At 38.6% G+C, this 24,071-nt stretch overlaps 13 protein-coding genes across 13 annotated transcripts; 8 read left to right on the top strand and 5 right to left on the bottom strand.

Annotated features, from left to right (window-relative positions):
* Window positions 1-317: 317 nt before the first annotated feature.
* L201_003453 (sodium/hydrogen exchanger 3) lies at window positions 318-3,527 on the top strand (the record flags this gene model as incomplete). Its single annotated transcript, XM_066219208.1, has 10 exons — window positions 318-397; window positions 533-704; window positions 800-874; window positions 949-1,025; window positions 1,128-1,334; window positions 1,410-1,642; window positions 1,716-1,918; window positions 1,996-3,089; window positions 3,173-3,330; window positions 3,427-3,527. The coding sequence occupies 10 exons, from the start codon at window positions 318-320 to the stop codon at window positions 3,525-3,527; spliced, it is 2,400 nt and encodes a 799-aa protein (XP_066075305.1).
* Window positions 3,528-4,071: 544 nt separating this feature from the next.
* Window positions 4,072-5,675, bottom strand: L201_003452 (uncharacterized protein; the record flags this gene model as incomplete). Its single annotated transcript, XM_066219207.1, has 5 exons — window positions 4,072-4,206; window positions 4,356-4,741; window positions 4,826-5,311; window positions 5,406-5,477; window positions 5,594-5,675. The coding sequence occupies 5 exons, from the start codon at window positions 5,673-5,675 to the stop codon at window positions 4,072-4,074; spliced, it is 1,161 nt and encodes a 386-aa protein (XP_066075304.1).
* Window positions 5,676-6,134: 459 nt separating this feature from the next.
* Window positions 6,135-6,647, top strand: L201_003451 (uncharacterized protein; the record flags this gene model as incomplete). The annotated part of the gene is made up of 2 exons (XM_066219206.1): window positions 6,135-6,174; window positions 6,331-6,647. 2 exons carry the CDS (start codon window positions 6,135-6,137, stop codon window positions 6,645-6,647), a joined length of 357 nt encoding a protein of 118 aa, XP_066075303.1.
* Window positions 6,648-7,023: 376 nt separating this feature from the next.
* Window positions 7,024-7,596, bottom strand: L201_003450 (uncharacterized protein; the record flags this gene model as incomplete). Its single annotated transcript, XM_066219205.1, has 1 exon — window positions 7,024-7,596. One exon carries the CDS (start codon window positions 7,594-7,596, stop codon window positions 7,024-7,026), a length of 573 nt encoding a protein of 190 aa, XP_066075302.1.
* A 1,315-nt stretch (window positions 7,597-8,911) lies between these two features.
* Window positions 8,912-10,246, bottom strand: L201_003449 (uncharacterized protein; the record flags this gene model as incomplete). The annotated part of the gene is made up of 7 exons (XM_066219204.1): window positions 8,912-9,187; window positions 9,254-9,292; window positions 9,368-9,463; window positions 9,585-9,697; window positions 9,778-9,855; window positions 10,036-10,168; window positions 10,244-10,246. The coding sequence occupies 7 exons, from the start codon at window positions 10,244-10,246 to the stop codon at window positions 8,912-8,914; spliced, it is 738 nt and encodes a 245-aa protein (XP_066075301.1).
* A 451-nt stretch (window positions 10,247-10,697) lies between these two features.
* On the bottom strand, window positions 10,698-11,760 carry L201_003448 (uncharacterized protein; the record flags this gene model as incomplete). The annotated part of the gene is made up of 5 exons (XM_066219203.1): window positions 10,698-10,818; window positions 10,896-10,959; window positions 11,037-11,238; window positions 11,321-11,476; window positions 11,560-11,760. 5 exons carry the CDS (start codon window positions 11,758-11,760, stop codon window positions 10,698-10,700), a joined length of 744 nt encoding a protein of 247 aa, XP_066075300.1.
* Window positions 11,761-12,627: 867 nt separating this feature from the next.
* On the top strand, window positions 12,628-14,712 carry L201_003447 (uncharacterized protein; the record flags this gene model as incomplete). The annotated part of the gene is made up of 6 exons (XM_066219202.1): window positions 12,628-13,020; window positions 13,083-13,463; window positions 13,529-14,125; window positions 14,225-14,444; window positions 14,512-14,615; window positions 14,695-14,712. 6 exons carry the CDS (start codon window positions 12,628-12,630, stop codon window positions 14,710-14,712), a joined length of 1,713 nt encoding a protein of 570 aa, XP_066075299.1.
* A 771-nt stretch (window positions 14,713-15,483) lies between these two features.
* On the top strand, window positions 15,484-16,197 carry L201_003446 (uncharacterized protein; the record flags this gene model as incomplete). Its single annotated transcript, XM_066219201.1, has 1 exon — window positions 15,484-16,197. One exon carries the CDS (start codon window positions 15,484-15,486, stop codon window positions 16,195-16,197), a length of 714 nt encoding a protein of 237 aa, XP_066075298.1.
* A 729-nt stretch (window positions 16,198-16,926) lies between these two features.
* On the top strand, window positions 16,927-17,547 carry L201_003445 (uncharacterized protein; the record flags this gene model as incomplete). The annotated part of the gene is made up of 1 exon (XM_066219200.1): window positions 16,927-17,547. The coding sequence occupies one exon, from the start codon at window positions 16,927-16,929 to the stop codon at window positions 17,545-17,547; it is 621 nt and encodes a 206-aa protein (XP_066075297.1).
* Window positions 17,548-18,464: 917 nt separating this feature from the next.
* L201_003444 (uncharacterized protein) lies at window positions 18,465-19,208 on the top strand (the record flags this gene model as incomplete). Its single annotated transcript, XM_066219199.1, has 1 exon — window positions 18,465-19,208. One exon carries the CDS (start codon window positions 18,465-18,467, stop codon window positions 19,206-19,208), a length of 744 nt encoding a protein of 247 aa, XP_066075296.1.
* Window positions 19,209-19,960: 752 nt separating this feature from the next.
* Window positions 19,961-20,713, top strand: L201_003443 (uncharacterized protein; the record flags this gene model as incomplete). The annotated part of the gene is made up of 1 exon (XM_066219198.1): window positions 19,961-20,713. One exon carries the CDS (start codon window positions 19,961-19,963, stop codon window positions 20,711-20,713), a length of 753 nt encoding a protein of 250 aa, XP_066075295.1.
* Window positions 20,714-21,453: 740 nt separating this feature from the next.
* On the top strand, window positions 21,454-22,173 carry L201_003442 (uncharacterized protein; the record flags this gene model as incomplete). Its single annotated transcript, XM_066219197.1, has 1 exon — window positions 21,454-22,173. The coding sequence occupies one exon, from the start codon at window positions 21,454-21,456 to the stop codon at window positions 22,171-22,173; it is 720 nt and encodes a 239-aa protein (XP_066075294.1).
* A 106-nt stretch (window positions 22,174-22,279) lies between these two features.
* Window positions 22,280-24,048, bottom strand: L201_003441 (uncharacterized protein; the record flags this gene model as incomplete). The annotated part of the gene is made up of 6 exons (XM_066219196.1): window positions 22,280-22,424; window positions 22,499-22,575; window positions 22,865-22,949; window positions 23,046-23,277; window positions 23,360-23,471; window positions 23,566-24,048. 6 exons carry the CDS (start codon window positions 24,046-24,048, stop codon window positions 22,280-22,282), a joined length of 1,134 nt encoding a protein of 377 aa, XP_066075293.1.
* Window positions 24,049-24,071: the final 23 nt, after the last annotated feature.

The raw sequence follows: 24,071 nt of genomic DNA, 5'->3' as shown, positions 1-24,071 counted from the left end.
AAGTAGTATACACGTACTGACACTCTCGAAGGTACTTTGGGTCTAGTCAAGAATACACCATCATACTCATTGATACCATCGGGCATATTTTTAGGACATTCAACTACCACATTCCTGAGAAAATACGGTGTTGGAAATTCAAGTCATCATCACCGGCAAGAGCTTTGTATCTTCTCAATTCCCAAGCTGTATACGATAATAGATAGAATCGTCTAGATTGAATTGTACCGGTAAACTTTCATTCACATTGGCAGTTGGTTTACCCAAAAAGTCATCAATATATGGCAAACACATTTTAAACATTTTTACCATTAAAGATGTCTTCATCCGGTAACACACCAATATCGAATCCGCCTGTAGAAGTGATAAATCCAGCAGATGAGGAATTCTATGCATCGTAAGTACAAATCATTCAAGCTCACTTCTCTTTCATAAACAATCAAATCGTTATCATCCAACGGTTACTGTTCGTTATTAGTTGATTATGCGATGGGCAGTACAGCTAATACATTCATGATATATAATAATATAGATGGGGTCTCTGTATCCTATGTTTACTATTGATAGGTGCACTTATAACGTCATATTACCTACAGATAAAACGTATAAGAGCAGTACATGAAACTGTAGTTTCTATATTTGCAGGTATGGTAGTGGGATTGATAATTAGGTTATCGCCTGGACATATGATCAGGGAGATGCTAGTAAGTTGAGGTTAACTAGACTAACACAATAAGATCCTTTCAACAGCAGAAAGGATGATCGATTGACTCGACTGCTTTATGTTGCCTTATTATAGTCGTTCAAACATACATTCTTCTTCAATGCTTTACTACCGCCAATTATTCTGAATTCAGGATATGAGCTCAAACAAGTGAGTAGACATGGGTTGAAAATCCAACAGACGAAAGGTCAGCACATCTAACAGAAAATTTGTTTATTCCAAAGGAAAACTTCTTTAGGAATTTCGGTGTAATCTTGACTTTTGCCTTCTTGGGAACATTTATATCGGCTGTTGGAATTGGGTAAGTCTGTGCTCCATTATCAAAATTTCATACCATGCAGAACACATGAAAATCTCTGTGACAAGAGTGGACGAGATCCACTGACTTCTATATGTTTCTTAGTGTTTTAGTGTATATATGGTCATTCTTAGGTTTGGAAGGATTAAAATTCACTTTATTAGAGTGTTTGATTTTCGGTTCAACTTTATCAGCTACAGATCCCGTAACAATTTTAGCTATTTTTAATACAGCAAAAGTTGATCCTAAATTATATTCAATTATTTTTGGTGAATCAATCTTGAATGATGCTGTTAGTATTGTCATGTATGAGTAAGTCAAAAGATTTTCTCTTGTATTTCTTTAACTCCCTTTGGCATTTTATTGATTCTGTTTGTGAAAACTCAGGACACTATCTCAATTCCACGGTGAAGATATCTACTTATCATCGCTATTCCATGGTGTCGGAATCTTCTTATTCTCTTTCCTCGTTTCAATGGCTTTAGGTGTAGCTTTTGGTTTAGCATGTTCACTTGGTTTAAAACATTCACATTTATCATCTTATCCTCATATCGAAAGTTGTATTGTCGCCTTAGTAGCTTATACCAGTTATTTCTTCTCTAACGGTATTGCTATGAGTGGTAAGTGGTACAAACTTGTTTACCCCACGTCAAAATACAACATGGCGCTAATACGACTTCATTATTCGGTCAGGTATTGTATCCCTCTTATTCTGCGGAATCACACTTAAACATTACGCATATCATACAATGTCTAAAAGAACTCAAAGAACTACCAAATACATGTTTGCTGTCTTGGCGCAATTGTCGGAAAATTTCATCTTCATTTATCTCGGTCTGAACTTGTTCACCCAGGATGTGCAAGTTTTTAAACCTTTGTTCATTCTAGTCTCAGCTGTAAGTCATACTTCCACCTTGAAATTTTTTCGAGTGCTGCATATGTAAATGATACTGATATATTCTGCCTTTTCCAGATTGCCGTTATGGCCTCACGTTACGCGGCCGTTTTCCCCTTGTCAGAATTGATCAACTGGGTCTACCATACACGAGGTCAACGGTACGAAGAGTTACCCCATTCTTATCAAATGATGCTGTTCTGGGCAGGGCTAAGGGGAGCAGTCGGCGTAGCTTTGGCAGCCGGTATCACAGGTGACAATGCTGACGCGTTAAGAACGACCATCTTAGTCGTTGTGGTATTGACGGTCATTGTTTTTGGTGGAACTACAGCTAGAATGTTGGAAGTTTTAGGTATTCGAGTTGGGGTAGAAGATGAGGATGCTTCTTCAGATGATGATGCAGAAGGATGGACATCATATAATGGTAATTTAGCACTATCTATGGGACCTGGATCTAGACGATATGCAGGACAAAATGGACGCGGACTAAGTGGTAACAGTGGAATATATGGAAATGGTGGCGGTGGTGGATATGGAGATTACGATGACGGAGAAATCGATTTACATTCACCCGAAGGATCACCTTATCTTAGAGGTAAAAACAGTTTACATCTACCTAGTAGATCAAGACAGGTATCAATGGGTGGTAGATCAACATTTGGTACAAATAATTCAAGATCTGGCTTCTCAACTAACTCAGATTCTGATGATAATGAAGAAGTTTTACCATCTGCATCTGGATCAACAACAAATCTAAATTATGATTCACATCAACAAGGAGAAGACCAACAGCATCAGTCCACAGTAGGAGGATTAAGTGGAATTAGACCAGGTATGATATTTAGAGATGGGCAATGGTTTACAGAATTAGATGAAAGATACCTATTACCCTTATTCAGTAATTCAGTTACAGCTAGGAGACATCATGCATCGAAAAAAGCAAGAAAAGTCAGTAGTTCTTTATACAATAAAAATGGTGATAATACAGGAGGTAATAATAGTGGATTAGAAAGTGGTAATGGTACACCAAGAGGTGGAAATTCTCTAGATTTACATAGAGGTAGTCTAAGTGGGCCTAGTGGGTCAGGAGGAGGGGGAGATGAAGATTATGCTTATGATGGTGAAAGTGAAAATGGAAAAGTTAAAAATCCAGGTTTACCTAGAACTTTCAGGTAAGTTGTGACGATTCTTTTGCTTACACCATGTATACGAATCAACGGAACAAAAAGCTAATTCACTATGTCTCTCAACGTAGTGGTTCAGTAACAGATTTCTTTTTCGCTAAAGCTGATCCAACATCATCATCATCTGCTAATCGATCAGATTCAAATTCTCCTTTACCGTTAGAAGATCGAAATCGTGGGAATTTAAGTAGAAACAATCTATCAGATAGTAAAAGAGGTAGTGGAGCAGGTGATAGTAACAAATGACTTCTATCTAACCCTCTGAGTGGATTTTTATCAAAGCCTGATCGAAACAATAAAAGTGATCTATCTAAAACCGCTGAAGAAGGTGGTTGGATTTGGACTGGTAATAATCACCCTAACGATAATAACGATGTAATCCAAAGTAGTAGAAGCTCAACACCGAAATTTACAAAAGGTGATTAAACTAGATTCTTGAAGAGTTTTAGTGCTTAGAAAATCATATGTGAATAATTTGATCTTGTTTCGATCAGAATAGCAACAAGTACCGCTGCGATACAAATCGAGATATAGACAACAATCGGTATCATATGACATAGACTATGAATTTCCATGAGTAACCATCTTGACCTTTATAGATAAGCCTACTTGTTTTGGTAGAATCAGTTATACATATAATGCATTTATTACGAGTACTTCACGTATCATATAAACATCTTTCAATATTCCTGCCGAGCCTTTGTGCCAATATAAAACATCGATTTGCAGCAGTGAAGCGCTATTATTGATATCTTGGCTTTAAGCTGAAATGATATTATAAAAGGCAAGCAGTAGGTGAGTTTTACTACATTTGTACGAGTACAGTTCATAACTAAAGAGGCCATTATGACATACAATAAAATACCCTTTTGTGTACATTTTATTTCGCAATACAACAATAATATGACTTGGTCAAAATGACCAAAAATTCTCATCGTACAAATCCTTCGTTCAATTTTCGCAAAGAGGTTTATTTCTTTCTACCTTTTCTACTTGATCCAGCCATTTTACCATCACTACTTATCATACCTAATTTCTTAACACAATCTGGACAATACCAAGTATCTGGTAATGGACCTGAGATATCAACACATTTTACGTGGAACTGTAGAGTAAGTCAAGAACATTAGCATTTTCTCAGAATAACACGGATCAACAACGACGTATATGAGAGATAGATACATAAAGTAAAGTGAAGCTGAGTAAAGGAAAGATGCTTTTCAAGAGAGAAAACTAAGGAAACTCCTAACTTACCCATTCATATTCACAACTTTCATTATCACAACCAATCATTTCACCATAAGATCTTTGTTGACAAATACAATAAATTGTATCATCAGTTTCATTTTCATTCTCATTTTCACCTGTTTCATTTTCATTTTCATTACCGTTTTCAATTAAATTATCAATTTCTCCTTCTGCATCTAATAAATCTAAATCAATATCTTCACCATCTGCATCAGGATCAGTTAATGCAGTTACACTTGAATGTCTTGAATTGATTTGTAATTTATTAGATGTAGATGTATTTGAACGTGAAGATATTGAAGGTCTAATTGGTGCTGGAGGTGGTGGCATCGCTAAAGATGATGCTATTGATGATGAAGGTGATGCTATTGAAATTGTATTTGGTTTTCGTTCTAAAGTTGTAACGGATAATATTAAAGAAACTCATTAGCATACACAGTTGATATGATATTGAAAAAATTCCAACCGCAACTTACTCTTTTGTGGTCTACCATCTGAACCAGTACCTAAACCAGTTGAAGGTAAAATTAAATCATTATGACCTAATTCATTTAATCCATTTATTCCTTGTAATGATGATAAATTTGGTTTAATTTCACCATTTATATTTAAATTTATTGATGATGATGAAGATAATAAAGAAGGAATATCTTTATCTAAGATTTCTTTTCCACCAATTTTTAACCATTCAAATTTTGCTCTTTCTTTTGCTCTATTTAATAATCTTTCAATTCTTTCTGATAATTTAATTTTTTCATCTTGTAATAATTCAACTTTAATCCATTCATTTTTAATTTTAATTAAATTTTGTTGATCTTTTATATTTAAATGTTCAATAGGTAAATTATTTATACCTTGACCTAGAGGTAAATTAAATTGTGCAATTGATGAAGGTAAATTACTTGATTGTTTAGCTGTTTTAGTTAATCCTATATGTCTCGTATTTATACGTTGTATAAGTTCTATTGACATGATATGGGATTGATAGATCAGCAAGTCGATCATATCATCTTACCATATCTTACAATAGTCCGTAAGGTGAATAAGACAACTCACGGTTGATTCGCACATCTTTCTCTCTAATTTCCTCAAGCAAGAATACCACCTCTCCTGGTAAATTATCGAGACCTGATTTGGAAGATAATGAGTAAGTACTTCAAGCGAATAAAGTGCATTGCCAGCAGACTGAGAGTCATCTTCCGAAACGGCCTATTGAGGCTTGTTCAAAAACATTGATTACTTACTTGAAACTAATTCAGCGGCGGCATGTGCAGCTTCTTCAGGTTGAAAATGGGGATGTACCTGTAACGTTGAAGGAAGAGCCATATTGATTTACTTTTAAAATTGAGCTCCTACGTCCTGAACTGATTATCATTAGAATTTGCGTTGCTGAGATATCAGATAAGATGGATAAATGCATGAATTTAACATAAATTAGGTGGCAAATAGGTTGAAACGCTGCTTTAAGATTATGTTTTGGGTTCTCGGCGAAGAGCTTTATTTTCGCTTCTTAAAGCTAGTTGTGACACGTGTGAATCAGGTGTAGCTTTTCGCCGTTCAAGTCGGCAAACACCGCCAAAATCACAGTCACTCGTTATTTGCGATCGTACGGTGATGACGCAAAGCTATAACTTAGACCAAAGTTCAACATTGAAGTTTCGAAAAGGATTTAAACAGACAAAATAGACCCTAATAAGATAGACATTGTTGATCACAAGTTAGAGTATAGCTTCAGCGTAGTAATATATCCAACTGCAAACGAATAACCCACCAAGTTCACTCAGAATGAATCCATCTTTCGTCTTTAGATCAGGTGCTTTGATCAGTAAGTACAACTTGGATATAGATTATCTCCTAGCCAGATCGGGTCCTCCCTGCAAAAGCTCTTCTTCTCAATGGTTGGATTGGGCATTTGCTTTTGATTTGTAATACTTCAAATTGTTATACTGACCACCTAATCTTACGACAACCTTCGGAACAGCCGCAACTGGAATTTCATTTGGAGCATTCGGTTCTCACGGTTTGAGAACAATTAAACCACCTTTACCTGAATCGAAAATTAATTCATGGAATACAGCATCATCATATTTAATTTATAATGGATTAGCTTTATTAGCTATTTCATTTCATCCTGGTTTATTAGGAGCAACAAGAAAATATAAATTAGGTGCAAGTTTCATTATGGGTGGTGCAGCAGTTTTTTCAGGTAGTATATTTGCTTTAGTTTTAGCTAGAGATAAATTTAGATGGTTAGGTCCTGTAACTCCTTTAGGTGGTATTGGTATGATTGCAGGGTGAGTTTATTACATATGATCTGAAAATGTTTATCTTCCTGCTTTGACTGAAATATATGCGTTCTTTGCTTTCGAGCATATTGATCTGACTTTACCCTGATTTTCCATATATTTAGATACATAGTATTAGCTTTATAAACAAATTTATACAACGATCAAAATCATGGAATATCAATCACCACTCATAGAAAACTTTACATGTACAACATAAATTAAAATTGATATAGACAAGAATGAAATGTAACTATATGACAAAAACGAGATATTCCAAATATGACGATAAACATAAGATTGACTCCGGGTATTTCAGCTATTCGAGCATCGATAGTGAACAAAAAACTCAGTCACTGTACAATATGAGATAGTCAAAAACTTTGATCCTATAACATTACTTCATTTCCAGTACTTGAGGAATACTCATTGTGGTTATCAGGATTACCATAATCATTGATTTGTCTCAACTTTCTCGACTTGTCTTCCTGGTTCTGGTGGTGTAACTCATCTTTTTCACTACCTTCCGAACCTAATCCTAAACCAAATCTACCGGCTAACTGTGCTAAGTCATTCTCAGAGATCTTGATATGATGAATATGATTAAACCATTCACCTAAAGCTCTAACAAACATTTTAACTCTATCAATTTCTTTCCAAACTACAACTTCGATTTCAATAGCTAAATTTTTATCCATATCTACATATGAGAAAGGTTGAGTCGTATTTGTGACATGATGTATTAGGTAGTAAGCGCAATTTGTTTCGTTATAAACTAAAGAGCTGAGTGGTAATGTTGTTGGTGTAGGCTGAAGAGATATACTGGACTGGGTTGGTGTAATGGGTGATGATATCGGTGAATCTGTTGCTGATTGATGTGAGTGTAAAGAAGTATGAGGTAATGCGATGGGTGAGGGGAAAAGGATTAAGAATTGAGTTGAAAGTATCGTTAAGTAATCCATGTTTCTGTCATATGCTCTAGCGTCAGCGAACGTAGACAGCCTTAAGAATAAAAATTGCACTTTAAAACAGATACTCACAAGCTATCTAACCTACGAGGTTTCTATGTGTATGAGCGCTTGATAAAAGTTCCAATGTTTGAGGAAATGATCGATGGTAAACCGACCAAGACCGTTAAGTGGAATTTATAACAATGCGACAGATTAAAGGGAACAGTCTTCACAATGGTAATTGGAAGGTAGAAGAAGGCCTGAAAGTCGTTTTGAGGTTAGACGGTTTTTTGTGCTGGTTATGATGATGAGTGGGAGACAAAGGTGATGTGTATAATCGCTCTGTTGTACAAACACGATGATCTCTTCTTGTCTGTACCTATGCAGTATAGGAGTTCATCAGCGTAAAGGGGAATGTATGAAAGGAAGGAAGAAAGGCTAAAATCAAAAATTGTCAAAGGATGTCGTGTGATCACTTTTCGATGCTAATTTTGTTGTATATCCAAGCTCGCCACTTGTGATAAGGAGACACGTCTTGATTGTAAAATAGATGAACAGATTATATAGTAAAGGCAGGATAAGTGGCGTAGATAAGTATTTCCTGCGATCAATTCATTACAATCTACCTTGAACTGTATTTTGGATATGCATGACGCAACATACACTATTATCAACATACCAATTGATGCGGACACAACTCATTTCCTCATATTATGATGATCCTGACAAGACATCCTTTGGCGTTGTGTGGTACAGTGGTAATTATCCGGCGAAACGCTCCGATAGATCAGCTTAGCTCACTATCAACCGTCACTACAAAGATAAAGTGAACAAAGACACTGTTGATTGAATTTCATATGAACACTGTTCTCAGAACTTATGAAGCAGAAAATCACTATTGCTTGGGCAAAGGTCGAAACATAGCTAACATGAAATTTATTATTTTGCTGCTACACTCGCCACTGCACGCGACTGATTTTCCATTTTGTACTTCGTTAACCCTCGCTCATCCTTTTTAGTGTGTACTTCCCATGACGCAATGAGAACGATTCATTGGGCCATGATAAATGAGTGACTGGATATTGTATATCACATATGCAATGAGATTACGACATGGGACACGACGGTGGTATACATACATATAAATAGTACGGGAAAGATAGGTATGAGATATTATGCTGAATATCTAACTCCGCTTGATTACTGAAAGCCTCGAACCAATCAAATATGAACTCGTCACAAAGATGTTGCTTTAACACATAATTGGAAATACCCCAACATGTTCTCTTCGGCAGCATGATATCAATTCAAACGGAATGAGATGGTCCTACAACCTCTTAGCACCTCTCTTGGCTTTACTAGCGGCAGCAGTCTTCACTCCTCCTACAGGAACTTTGGTAGCCGGTATGGAAGCTGTACTTGTTGGTTTCACGAGAGATTCTTTGTCTTCACCGAAATTTGCATTCTGCTCTATCAGAGGTGAAGGATTCTGCTTGAGGTTTGTACCGAGCGGTGTAGGTTTGCTTGACAAGGTAGAAAAAGTGGCAGGAGCGTTGTTGGCTGTGGCTGTTGAAATGGTATTTCTGAATTCAACAGGTGGTGTCTATAGTAGTATATGTCAGGTATTTGCAACAAATATGGCTCGCAAACGACATCTGACTTCACCTACCTTTGGTGTAGCGTGAATACTTGTCATGAGTTTGGCATACTATGTTGGATAGGATGCTTTTCAGTTTTATTTTCGCAGTAACAACAGGAAAAGGTTCAATAAAAGTGCACTTACCTTGCAGTATCCCTCATAATCAGCTAATAACTGTTTACCAGCTTCTTCATCTAAAGCTGATTCAGGATTAGGATTGATGAGTAGGCATTTTATAGTCTAAGAAGGGAGAAATATACTGAAATGTCAGCATCATTTTCCAACCATAATTGCAAATGGTACGTTCCAAACATCATGATCATACGGGAAGGACAGTGGATGAAGATTACAGAAAACTTACTACTAAAACATGTCCAACACCATAACTCTTATTCCAACCTTTCTTCAACGTATCAACACAAATTTCACCACTTTTAGAGAAATTTGGATGAAATATCTTGGTCATCATTGTACCTATTGAACTTTTTCTGATCAGCTTGGGCTACTTACATGAGCAAGGACACATTTCAGCTGAGCGATATGTCATCACTTACACTTAGGAGGAAGATTGGGGTATTCTGGACCAAAGGAAAACCGTATACGGAAATATCCTCCTTCGTACGGTGTGCCTCCTATCAGATCATAACACTTATCAGCGTAAGTCTATGATATTAAGCTTCACATCCAAGACTTTTTATGTGTATCACACGACATCGTTCGTCGACTTCATCTCTGTAGTTAAGATATCTCTGCTTTCTCGCTCTCTTGCCCATCGTGCTTTCTTGTGGTGGGTTACAGACATCGGAACATACCAGGACCTTGTACCCAGCCTTCTATATTTGTCAAGTCATCTTCATCTACAACTATCCTTACACCTTCCAAAGGGTTATTCCGGAGTGTTACCACTTCCCTTGACAGTAATCGCAATGCTTGAGGTGTTAAAGACTATATTCAGGAGTAATTTACTTGATATGAGCTATTCAAGCACCCACCCGTGTCAAGGTGTATTGAGCAGCTCACCATTCTTTCAGCTTGGAGTTGTTGAAGACGAAGGTTGATGCTTTGATGTACTGTTTGCTTAAGTAAGGCAGACCGACTTACCACTACCACTCAGAGGAGGAATGTTGAAATAGATATCAACAGCCATCAACAGCCATGCCTGTTCTAGCCCAAAGCGCGTACGATCAACCTAGTAGACATCGAAACATGCTTAAAAAAGTGGAGGTTTGTTTACTTTTGATTTTCAACCAAACAAACAAATACACCTTGCTATAAAACAGGAGTGCCAAATAAACCACAATTTTGCAGAGAGTGGGTCAAGAACAGAGACAAGGATGGGGAAAAGGCAGAATGGCCGGTACTAAAACTATAACATTAATGCATATGAAAATAGACATGAAACCGATTGTCCGTAAAAAACTCAATATCCATACAGTGTCGTTGAATCGTAAAAAGAAACGTATTTAAGCTATTCTCAAGCTTTAACACAAGTATTTCCATCAGCTAATTTATACCCATCTAAGCATCTGTAAGCTTTACATTGCCCTAAAGAACATATGACTCCTCCTTCAGCTACACCTTCGATTTTTGTGCAGCTATCAAAGGTAAAGAATAGACAAATGATTAGCTTTATTTCCCCAGAACTCGATTATAAGACGATGAAATAACTTACTCGACAGCCGAAGTTAATGTAGATGATCCACCAAAATCACCATGTATACATCCACCGCATGAGGCTACGGATTAATCAGATTACAATCAGCACAAGTCCACTTTTGCTATTTGAAAGGAAGTCGTGACAATGATGACTTACTTATAGCGAATTGTGGATCGATGCATTGAAAACTCTTTGAATCATTTTGTACTTGACATGCTTTCAATGGATTAGGACAAGATGAATTGTTTTCATCTCTAGATTCAATATCTATATTCAAGGATCGTTTTGATTTTCTAAATTTAGAGGATGCTCTTTTAGGTTGATGTTGGAAAGTGTGACCTGATTTAGTTACGAATACCTGAATGAAGATTATAAAGTCAGAACAGATATCAAAATAGGCTAAAGAAGGAGAAGTGATTTGTCCTATAATGTACACTTACAGCAACTTCATGATCATCACAATGACTTAAACCTTCTCTTGGATAAGCAATATCATATTCTTCTGTTGGTCCCACACTCGAGCAAACACAAGATGAATCTTCACCTCCTAACCAGTATGCAAATGTATTTTTACCTGCCGAAGGTGCACACGCGTCCTATCAATTACAGTAAAGAAATCAGCTTCAGCTTCTCAATGCTCCATTCGCTTGATTTCGATCATATCATATGTTCCACTCACAACGCAACTTTGAGCTGAATCGGCGGTAACCTTCAATGGTCTTATGGGAGTAGCTAAAGGATCTGTACATCCCAAAAATACATTATGACTGTGAGATGATGATGAGGCAGAGGCAGAGGTAGAAGGTATAGCAGAAGGTGATGCTAATGTTGTCGAGGCAAGTAAGAAAGGTAAAGCAATTATTATAGATTTGATTGACATTTTGATCGTAACTATGATTTCGATTATTTCAGTGACAATTATATATTTTGTTAATGAAGAAGGTCGTCGGTTTTGTGTATATTGAATGGGCAAATGAGTGACTAAATAAGTTAGATATGTATGCGAAGTGATGTTAGAATTGGATTAATGCAGAAAGCGAGGGCAATCCGAACAAGGAATTATCCATATGTATTTATACTGATACAACTCTATACTTGTCAATCTCCATGTATGTCAACAAAGCATTGACTTATTGTGCATGTCCGTATGTATGTATGTAATGATGTTTATAGTAAACAAGATAAGAGGCGTAAAGTAGAGACATAAATGGGGTTTTGTTGCTTCTTATGTGAGGAACCCGGAAGATATGTCACGTAGGATGGTATTCCGGTAATTTGGTCCCTACTAAAAAGTCCAGACTGCATAATGGTTAATGATAATTTAGCATGTTTACTTTTCTGATATCGTTCACTGGAAAGCATACATACAGCCCTGATGATGCTGATGATGATCCGCAATGAGTGTCCGGCCCTTGTAAGACTTGTCGGTGACGATTCAGATACCTCTCTATCATCTTGGTTTAGCCTTGGGAACGTTAAGCGCCTGGATGGAATACAGTACAAGATAGACAAACGAAAAGCAAAAAAACACAAAAACAGTCGGGTCGAATCGTTTTTGTACCTGAGACAGGCGTGGGTGGACGGAAGCGGAGAACGCCGTTGGTCGTTGATTTGGAGACGTCATTTCGAAGACATGCAGTCGATGAAAACAGCTGAGATTTTGTAACAGCGTAATGGTGCGATCAATACAGGATGCTACACTAATTGTTGTCTCAGAGAAATGTGTGAGCTGCACTAGCTGAGAAGAATGCCTGCAAAACGATCTCGTACAACTGATAAATCGAAACCTTCAAACAAGAAAGCAAAAGTTTCATCTCGTAAGAAAAGTAAACCTTCGATTCGATCACAAAGATCAATATGGAATTCAAAAGATGATTGGGATACGTTAGTTGCGGAATCAAGTTTATCTACTTCATCAATATCAACTAGGCAGCCTAGATTCAGAGGATTACCAACTTTAGTTGAATGTACTACTAAATCAATATCAAGGAGTTTTAAAAGGTTATGGGAAAGCGGAGTAGGAGATGGAAAGGAATTTAGATTGGCTTGGGAGTATTTACCGAATCATCTCAAAGAGGGTATAAGGGATAATGTGTATAAATTATGGGGTAGCTACTTGACCGTAAAGATTATATCAGAGGTAAATTGTCTATTTCATACTGATGGCGTGTAACCAGCTAGCTGATATGTATATTCCCTTAGGTGTTCGTATTTCCTCCTCATCTATATTTACCGGGCGAATTATTACCTTCAATATCAACTACTGATTATATCAAGACACTTATACCTTCTGAAAAGACAAGAAGCTTCTTCACTTCTTTAACATTAAAACATGCTTCTAAAGGAAGTGATTTGGGAATTTCAGCACTAATCTATAATCTACCGAACCTTGATACAATCAATCTAAAAGGATGCGAATTGGCATCGGGAAACAAAACTATTAAAGTCATTTTAGACAGAATAACTGGATTGAAAAGTATAAATCTGAAAGGAACAAAGATAGTTGAGCAAGATGTCAAGGATTTATTAGATAAATTTGGAAAACGATTGGAAGTTTTCAAAGTTGATAATATTAGCTTCGAAGTAAGTTTCCTGATCTGTGAATAATTTAATGACTCTTGAACGATACTCATTTACCGATGTGATAGAACATAAACGATACGTACTCTTCTTTACCGTTTCCCAGATTCCGGAAACTATGTTTACCTGGAGATTTATTGAATTTACCATTATCCAATACACATAATCGAGCTAGATCCAAAATTTTAAATTCCACCAATGGACATCCTATACCACGTCAAACAAATCCAGAATATATCTTACAATGGCAAAAACTCGATCAGATATTTCCTAATTTAACACATTTGACTTTGATCAATCTACTTATACCTGATGATACAGTTATCTCATTAAAACCAAATCAGTTACAGAAATTAGTGATAGGTCCAGGAGGTCCGCCTATTCCTCTTGAAACTCTTAGTAATCTATTACAGAATCAAGTAGGATCAATAAAAGCATTATTTCTAGGTCATGTAAAGTCAAAATTACTTCCTTCGGGATTACCAGATCCCCTATCATATGAAACTTTAGGAATAATTCTCAATAAATGTGAGAAATTGGAAGAATTTAGATTACAAGTTGATCAAGGAGGTTCCAAAAACTCGTTATGCGATTTGGGTATGAGTAAATATTCGAATTTGATTTATGGACCTGGATTAACTGATAATTGGAGGCGAAGCTTGAAGGTGAGCTGGTTGGACATGCCCCAGAATGAGAATCTGTACCATGTTATCAGTCATCTCACGTACGCGAATAGGAAACTAAAATCGGCTTCTCTTTTGCAGAAATTGATACTCTCCATCCCTCAAATCATTGATTCAGCTTTATTTTTCCCTTCCACCGATATGCCTTCAGATGTAACAAACCCACACCCACATATAGCCAGCCCTTTAGAACAGCTGGACCTCCCTTCAGCAAATATAGATAATACCGAAGTTTTCTCCGTAGCGCTTAAAGGCTTTCCAATGTTGAGGTCTTTGGATTTATCAGGTACTACCATAACAGGTGAATTTTATCCTTTAAGAACTTGAAATACGACGATCTCATGCTGACTAAAATCATGTACATGCAGACGATGATATGAAAATCATTTTGAATGATTGCCATTTATTATCAAGAATTGATTTGACAAGCTGTAGAGGAATTAATGTAAGGCATCGTAGAAACATATTTCAGGTAAGTTTTCGCAGCATTTCAGGGATATAACCGAGTCTGAAATCTAAAGACTAATATTCCTCCTATCTATTGCACATAGGCTCTACAGTCGACTTGAACAGATGACGAAACATTCCGCCAACTTCAATCCTCCATCCCCTGCGTCAGTCACAATTTATCGGTCGCGGATACTGTATAGGTCACCCTTATCTTGGCGTTTCTTCCTCACGAAAACGGAAGTACGACAATATGCGCGACTGTTTTGACGAGTCATCAAGCTCATGGTGCTCAGAACGGACGGGAGATCAAAGCACAAAGGTGTGCATCAATGAAAAGAGGATGTTCGGGAAGGGAAATTGACTCGAGCACCACAAGATGGCCGCAACGGTCGTGAAGGCCGCCATTCGGTCCCAATTTCATCGCCAAAGTCAGCCAACTGAATTTTCCACTGCATCAACCGAGTAACGAAATCAAGGGATGAATGAGATATTTGGCCTTACAGAAAGAAGTGCGTTGGAAAGAGTGTATATTCGATATCGGATAAAGGAGAAGATACATAGGAAAGAAGATGCTTACAAACGAAGGCGCCGGAGAAATTTCGGTGTTGGGAAGAAAAGATGTCTTCGCAATCGTCATCAGAATTAGTAGGAGACTCCTTCAAGCTACTATGTAAGGAGTATCATGAGTAATCGCCCTCTTTGTATATAGGGCGAGAAACAGTTGAAAGGGTGTTAGAAAGAGCTATGAAGCGTACATACCGCATTTTCGCTGTTCACTAGCATATAACAGGGGATACAATGTATGATACTACATGGTTATTCTCCTATCTCTCGCTATCACATTCGCAACTGACATACATTATTGTTCTCCCCTGAATACTTGATTAACAATGAGTGAAGATATCGAAACATACACCTTTCATAGATATGTTCGGAATAAAAATGGAAAATTGGGATTGGAATCCAGGGGAATGACACTACAAGATTTCGCCAACATGACTGCAGAAGCACGAATTCAACCTGAGGATGAAGGAACCCCCAATGGAGTATGTGTTCTTCAACAGCCAGTCTCGTTTCGAGGAAGGGATGATCGAAACAAGAATATCTATGGTGTGGAAGTGAATCTTGCTAATTCAGGAATTAGAGGGAAATTTCGAAAGAGTAACGCTTTCTCAAAAAGCGATTACTCCCCAGACGATCATCTCTGTTCCACAAAATTAAGTTATCGATGTGAAAACCTCAAAAAACAATTTGAAGAATTAACAGAGGAATTTAGATCCGTTTTTAATGATTCAATAAATAATATGGGTATGCAGAATGCTCCGAAGTCAGACACGGAATGGTCCCATTCAACCCCGTTTCACGATTTGGATGTGCTTAAAAACATGTATTCGGGAATTAAAAATGGACCTTGCGAGTTTACACGTACCACCGATGGACAATACGTTCGTTATATCGTCGATGACGAAGCGTTTGACTTCTCAGGGTCGACAGGAACAATGTACTGGCACGTTAACAAAGGGACAGGTGATGATTGGGTAACTGAAGAATCAGACGATGCGCTATTAGACGTGAAGCTCGACATCGAGGTAAGAAAGGCTTAGATTACTGATCGTCATTTACGCTAGATTATTGCTTCATATTACTCAACGGTATAAGAATTTGTACAGCATTTCATCTCATGCATGAATGTGAGTTAGTCAATTGTAGCATACTTGACAAGATAGGAAGCGCATGATCACAATCTGAAAGTCAATGGAAGGAAGAAGAATCATCACTCAATCGTCATTATCCTTGATCCGGATATACTGTGTGCCAGAGGAACATGCCATACCGGTGGCGTGCTGATCAGTCGAACTCATTCGAACGGAGCATGCAGAGGGCCAAGAAGACAATTGGGGAACAAAGGGCATCCTGTTTCAACGTTATGATGTAATGAAGGAAACAAAGGTGGGTCTCCGCGGCCTTCTAAACCGATAAAGTCGGTAAGGATAGATCAAGACCTAGTAGGACCTTACCTGATCCTGCAAGTTGTGGATATGTAAACGCCCTGACTATATACTGAAAATACTATTATTCTTCCTCAGACTCAAACTCGTAACTCCACCCAGAATAGAACCCTTTTGGAGACGAAGAGGGAATACTGTAGCTTGCTGAATTATCTTTGTTTTGCCCTTCCATTCCACCAGGTCACCATGAATAAGAGCAGATATACCTTCCACGAGACCTTAAAAAATGGGAGTCAGTCGCAAAAAGGTGTTAACTTACACGATCTACTCAACGGCGATAACTCAATTCTATCCAAGAATCTTTCTTCGATAGGGACGGTCAAGATGTTTGAATTTGACGGTCAAGTTGAACTCGAAAATGATCACAAGAGTAATACTCATGGCAAAGCATCCAAAACCAATACGGAGCAGCGGATCTTTGCTGAAATTGAGCGTGAAAAAGTCACTGGTAGATTTCATAGAGCTGGATCAACCTCATCGGATCAAGTTGACGAAAATTCCCAATCTCGTATCGGTTTCAGAGATAATTTGCGAAAATCTTTCAGTAGGGAAAACTCTTCAAGACAGGGTGAAGACAATGGCACTTATACTTGTTCAGCTGTTATAACAATCTTATCCGAAGATCTGACACCATACAACATCCCAGCTGGCGAAACCGTCCGAGTGAAGTTTCCAAAGTTGACTTTTGGAAATGACAATGAAAGTAATTTAACGGATGAAACTCAAATGGAATTAACCAAACCTAGTGAATTCAAATACCATTCAGACGGAGGTTATCAAGCTGTTCATACAGCTTATACAAGAAACCCTTTCCGTAGAAATTTCAGAAACTCGATCATCTTCCCTGACATGCCTGCTAGTGTGACTTGGCGGAATGGATGTGCCCAGGTTAAGTTGAGTCTAGAAATCCACGAGAAAATCTCGAAAGTTTTTAAAGATTCATAGGCGCACAGTTTCTATGCTTGATTGAAATAGCTGCTTTTCATGAATAGTCGGTTGAGCGAAGCATGCAGTACAGATATATGATATGATGTATATGGTTTTTCCAAAACTGCTAGTGTGACTTGCAAGCACAGTAGTATAGGTTGCCTACCGTACAGACTTATTGAAAACAAGGAATCTTCGTGTGCCGCACTTTGCAGTGTGTTTTGGGATGCTTCTCATGAAAAAAGTGATACACAGATTGAGCGACTGAAGTGAGCGCCAAAAAAGAGGGGACGGATGACTTACCGTCAGTCAGTCACCCTCACAAAAGAAGAAAGCTATCAACAGAAGCCAAAAGTAGGACCGAGGAGCGAACATGCTCATACACTTTGGCGACTCCGATATGACGTACTGTAATTCGCTAACTTCTTCCGCTTTCATGATACTCTTTTTGAAACAAACAAATACATCCCATTTCCTTTTCACCTCCTATGATATCCATGGAAAAAATGGACTTCTTCGATGAAGGTTTTCATTCCTGTTTCTATGACGACAATGCGTCATCTTGGTGTTGATTTCCTACAGTGGGGGATGCGCGCAGTCTGGCACAGAAGCATATGAGGACGCCTCACGTTTCACTAGAAGCTTTGTCTCATAAAGGTTTGACAAAAAATGAAAGGAGACAACATAAGAAGTCACTGGTTGAATGATAGGACGGGTATGGGTGATTGGTGTTTGACACACACATATAAACGAAAATGATCCTGAGAAATTTCTCATTTCTTTTCTCAATCAGTTCAGCCTTTTCCCATTTAATTCACAGCATCCAGTAAAGGATCACATATTTTATTCGGTAAGCTCTACAACCATATGCAATTACCATTGGCGATTTGTGTACTGGAAGACTGACCTCGATATTCCTGCTCATAAGATTCACAATGGGCAAAAAGACAAACACATACACATTCTATCCGACCGATGCTAGTAAAGCTTCAGGTGCTGAAGGTATCAGTCTTTCTGACCTGACTGGGCCGGATCTTTCGGTTTATTGGCACGGAAAGGGCATTTATTCAGACATACCTCCAACTTTCACTGTCAGAGGGAAGCTCACTAAACGGAAAATGTTGGAAGCTGAAGGTAGTACAACGTCTGTTGTATCCCCACATTTCTATAGTCAGATCCAAGGCGCAGAAATACCTGGTACATTTCGAAAAAATACTTTGAATTCCAATGACGACGCTCAATCCCGGACTGGGTTGAGCACTCTTTTCAGACGTCACTCTGGCAAGGATAAATCCTCAAACAATACTGGATACGCTTGTTATGCTGAAATTGAAGTTCTTTCTAGTGATTTATCTCATCTCATATCATGCAATGATATTCCACCACAAGGAATCGATGCCACATTGGAGTTTCAAAGAACTACCAAATTTCCCTGGACACTGAGTCATCGTCCAACCTCAGGAGAACTCGAAATACCTTGTCAATTCACTAAGCCTGATAAGCATCCGTATTATGGAAAGGGGTACGTCAGTACCAGAAATGACGACAGTCCTCTGATATTCCCAAACTTGAAAGGGTCACTTAAATGGGCTGGAGGCGAAGAAGCTAAAGATGTCAATTTTGAGTGCGCTTATACTGAGCAAGTCTTTAAATTCGCCACAAGCGAAGACGAAAATTAATCAGTTGTTCCTCTTCACCTCGAGTTACCTATTTGGCTAGGTTAAACCTTGTCATTCGTACCGTTCTTGTTGCTTTACTGATAACGAGTATGAATATACGTCTATAGGTGCCTATAATGTATATCTATGCATTACAATAAATATAATAGTGCATCAATCGATATCTAAGCGAGTGTAGCGGATTCTGCTCTGTGTACAAGTTTATCAACGCTACCAACTTCTTACGTAATTTGACAGTCCCTCATACTCAGTCACTGCCACGCATGGGATGTGGTGTAGTCCAATGATTTTGTGCTTTCAGGAAGCAATTTGTTTTCATCGGCGATAGTTTTCCATCTCGAAACCCGTTTTATGCCTCCTCTGGGCAGGATGATATCATGCTATAGCAGGCTTACGCTCTCCATTTCAGTATGACAAGAGGAGTGATTGGACTTTTCGCGATCTTTTCACTGATAGTGCCACACAAACATAGCTGCAATTATATCATTACATATTGTCGATAAAGCGGCCAAGGATGGACGGAAGAAGGGATGTCGGAAGCTCAAAACAGATACACCGTACTATATCTGTACCTCCTTTGATTCGAAGCGCCAGTCCTCTCCAAAGAGTGGAGCCAACCACTGTTTGTGTCTTCCAAGCTATAAGACCCATAATCAACCAAGCCGCGAAGGATAAGTCCTTCTTCAAATTGCACGACATTTCAAAGCTCAATCACCAAACAAACCGATCACACTTGTCACTACTGCAGGGTCATGCCTAAGACCCAAGATACTGATACTTTTCATGATACCGCTAAAGGTGATCCTTCCATCTCCTCGGGAGTTTGCCTATTCGATTTACTAGGAGGAGAGGATACACGAATATTTCGAGGGTCCGCTACAAATTCAATTAAGGGGCCCAGAAAGGTAACTCTTAAGGGTGACATTTGGCATATCCCAGAAGATGATGCTACATTTGTAGGGGGAGAATCATCCGACTGTCCACGATTTTACGCCGAATTCAAAGGTCCCAAGATCCTTGGCAAATTCAGGAAATCTAAAAGTGGCAGTAGCAAAGATACCCATGAACATTGTCTTGGTATACGGGATTTGCTCAAACGAACCGTCAGTCGTGATCGGTCATTATCACCAACCCAAGTTGAAGAAGATGATACCGTTTATGCATGCACGGCAATCACGCGGGTTATCTCTACTGATCTAAGCGAATACAATATACCTGATGATGTAGAGATTAAGGTGCAATTCCCCAAAATCGCTCATATTGAAAGTGGGCCTATCCGTCTTTCAATCCATTCTGAGTTCTCGAAGGCTTGTGAATTCATACGTTTGTCCGCATCAAATCAGGATGACAATGAATACTTAGGGGATTACAGAACTATTAGAGCATTTGCGAATGAATTGAAATTTGGGTTAGTCGAAGGCGAGATCCATCGCAAAGGTCAACATCCTCAAAGAGTCGTCTTACAAGCTGACCTATACGAACAAGTGACAAGAGTCACCGAATAGAAGGCAAAACAGACGAACTAGCGATAGCTGGAATTGTATTTCGTACATTATACTTTTCTCGGGCTATGCGACTTGTTACTCCATATCTGGCTGCAATGTGGGTTGATTCTTGAAGTGGCTGAATGCGTCCTGGTACAGCACATTCTCACCTGATGCAGAAACCCTGACAGAAAGGACCGGACTCACATTTGTCACTAAAATCAATACCACTGATTCACCTTGAAGAGCCTTCTCCACCATGATGGCTTTCCCAAAGCAAATGTCAAGTGAAAGGCGCAGCACTCAATGCATTCTCGCAGCGAGACTGAAGCGCGTACTTGGTAAGTTCTGCCATACTTAAGTTCTTGTCGTGTACATACAGTAGGGTCTTCTATATGACATCAACATCACTGACCGGACGGATCAAGCAGAAGTCTAACCACAAAGGATTTTGGAGGGAATTGCACTGTTTCAGCAGGACCGACTGATATAAAGGAAGTAAATATGGTCAGACGCTACTGTACCCCCAATCAAGAAGGCGCCACTCACTCGATAGGTGGTGATCGTACTCAGATGCAGTATCCATTTCATATGCGACAAATAAACAGTACGATAGCATGTCAATTGGGTATAGATGGAGCATGCATAACGTTCTTTTTTCCATTTTCTGTACAACTATTATATGAATTTGGTTTTAACGACAATCTCGCTCTTACCTCATTAATTTTCCATCAATACGGTACATTAACCTCAACTCCGATATGAGTCAAGATACTTATACTTTTCATCCAAGCCTCGCTAACGGTAAATATGACAGCGAAGCAGCCACATTGAACGATGTAATGGGAACCGATACTATTTTAGTCGTACCATCCAGTCAGCAACGGGTCGCTGATGAAACGAATGCAAGAACTTTCTCTATTCAAGGGGAAATAAGGGATGTTACCAATATAAATCATCCCCGCGAAATTGGCTCTCTATTCTTTGGTAAACTTGACGGTTCACCTAAAATCGGGAAATTTCGAAAAGTCGATAAGGCATTTCCTAGAGATGCTTATATGGACTCGTATTTTGAATATGGCGCAAAATCCGCATGTGAAAGATTAGGTAGATTAAATTCGACGATCAAACAGAGAATGTCAAGTAGTTATACTTATTCAGTATCTTCAATGATTACAAGTATGGATTTGAAAAAATTCAATGTTCCGACGAATGCAAAGGCGACCCTAACGTTTGATCAGGTACAGTGTGACCGACATCTTGATTACATGTATTATAAAGAAATAAGTCAGATGAGGGAGACTTGCAAATTTGTCAAAAGTGCAGGTTCCGGAGATATGATAAGAAAATACCCGGACAATGTGACTTTTATTGGGTTAACAGGTAACCTCTCTTGGGATGGTGGTTCTCGAGATGTTGAATTCAACTTTACCCTTCAAGATGAAATCTCAAAAGCTCCTACTGGATCAGAATATGCATAGTGCGACTTCCGTCATTGACCGGATTGACAGATTCTCAACAACGTGTACGAAATCAAGTCAAGTTTTTCGCATGCATTTCATGTTATAATACAATAATTCTTTCGTTCTAATTTGCAGGAGGTGCAGGTTCTTCAATATTTCTCTTGTGCAGATCTTCCCTCATACTAATCAGAACTGCCTTTCTGACTCGGATCATTCTTTTATAGATAAAGTATAATGCTCCTAGGGTGATGATGGCGCATGCTGCGAACCTGCGGAATACAACAACACATAATTCAGCTTCGTCACTACTATAAGAGAAGCAACGTATGACAGTCAGACTTACACGCAATCTGATATAACATGCGAATTGGTCGATGGATTAGTTTGACCAACTACCACACCCACATAAACAGCAATCAACTATTTGTCAACATTTTGTTAGCAATGTTCCCTGTTCTTTGTGGCGTTAAAGACCTGCATGAAATCCTTGTCCCTTTTTCTTTGATGAGCTACCCTACTTCCCAACAAACTCCGGCTTGGCAGTCCAACTATGCAACTTTCTGATCCTGTCCATGTGGCCTCTCTGCTGCTTCGCCTCTACGAGACTCTCATTGTCCAGCTCGCTGTTCCTCCTTTCCCCCCTCTTGTACTTCTTCGCGTCGGTACTCTCAAGCCTGCTTGCAGACTGCATACATATAGCTCGACTCACTTGTTTGGGTGTAGAAAGCAACAAAGCTAAGATGAATTTCCACGTTGGTAAACCACAAATGGCGAGAATAGCTGTGGTGTAATGTCTAAAGATAGTTCACAGGGATAATCAGCGTCAATGAAGCAATACTCGTAGTGTAATCAATTCGAAGAACATGAGGAAATGGTAATACGATACTCACGTTGGTATCACACTCAATCTGACTACCCAAGCCATCAAGAAACCACCTTGATTGATAGATTCTCTTAAACAAGCATAATTTAATGATTTTTTGGTCATTTTTTCTGCTCTTGCTCTACACCAGTATTTGAATAACAAGAATAAAGCAGTTTCACCTAATCCCACACCAACCACTACAATTGCGAATCCTTTTCCCAAACCGTAGACTATTCCAACTAAGATAATCACGATTTCTAGATGCAGAAAATGACAAAGGCAGGTCAGAATTGTATATGATATGGTAAGATCAAGATGAAAGGTGGATTCTGCACTTACCATTACCGAATAATGGTGGGAAAGATAAGACGAACAAGATTGCAGCGGGTATTACGAAGCCAGCCTTGAGCTGTCTTATCTTTCTCACGAATGGTGTTAACCAATCTATGATCTGCACAAATACGAACCAAAGTATTAGCTCAAAACCTTTGCAAACGAAGGACCGCTTGAAGAAAAAGCTTGAGATAGCAGCTGGGGTAACTCACAGAATGATGGAAGAAAGCCATTAAAGCTACCACAATGACAATAAGTATGAAGGCGATATACCATAAAGTCCATTCTTTCCTTATCCAAAACCTCCAATTCTTAGCTTTTTCCCAAGTGATCAAACCTTTTTCATATTCTATCCTTTCATCTTCAGTTAGTTCTTCATCTGTTTCTTCCATTATTGAATGTCTTGATTTCACCCGTTGTGGATTTGACCCGTCAACCGATGGCTGTAACGTACTACCATATTGATGGTGATATGCTTGTGGGTTAGAAGTATCCCCGACAGGTTCTAAGCCGTTGGATAGATGTGATCCTTGATACCCTTCATATCTAGATTGATTCGTTATTTGGTTGCCCGTATATTCTCCTGAATTGCGATATCCCTCATGTGACTCTCGCTGATAGCCATTGGTTGCTGGTTCTAAGGTTTGATACGGATGAGCACTCTGATTTACAGATAATGGGTGTTGCTGTGACATATTGTAGGTTGATATATTCTTCT

This window comes from Kwoniella dendrophila, chromosome 4 (assembly GCF_036810415.1).
Source record: "Kwoniella dendrophila CBS 6074 chromosome 4, complete sequence".
In the NCBI taxonomy this organism is placed as follows: Eukaryota; Fungi; Basidiomycota; class Tremellomycetes; order Tremellales; family Cryptococcaceae; genus Kwoniella; species Kwoniella dendrophila.
The sequence above is the reverse complement of the archived record's forward strand: the minus strand, read 5'-3'. Positions and strand labels throughout refer to the sequence as shown.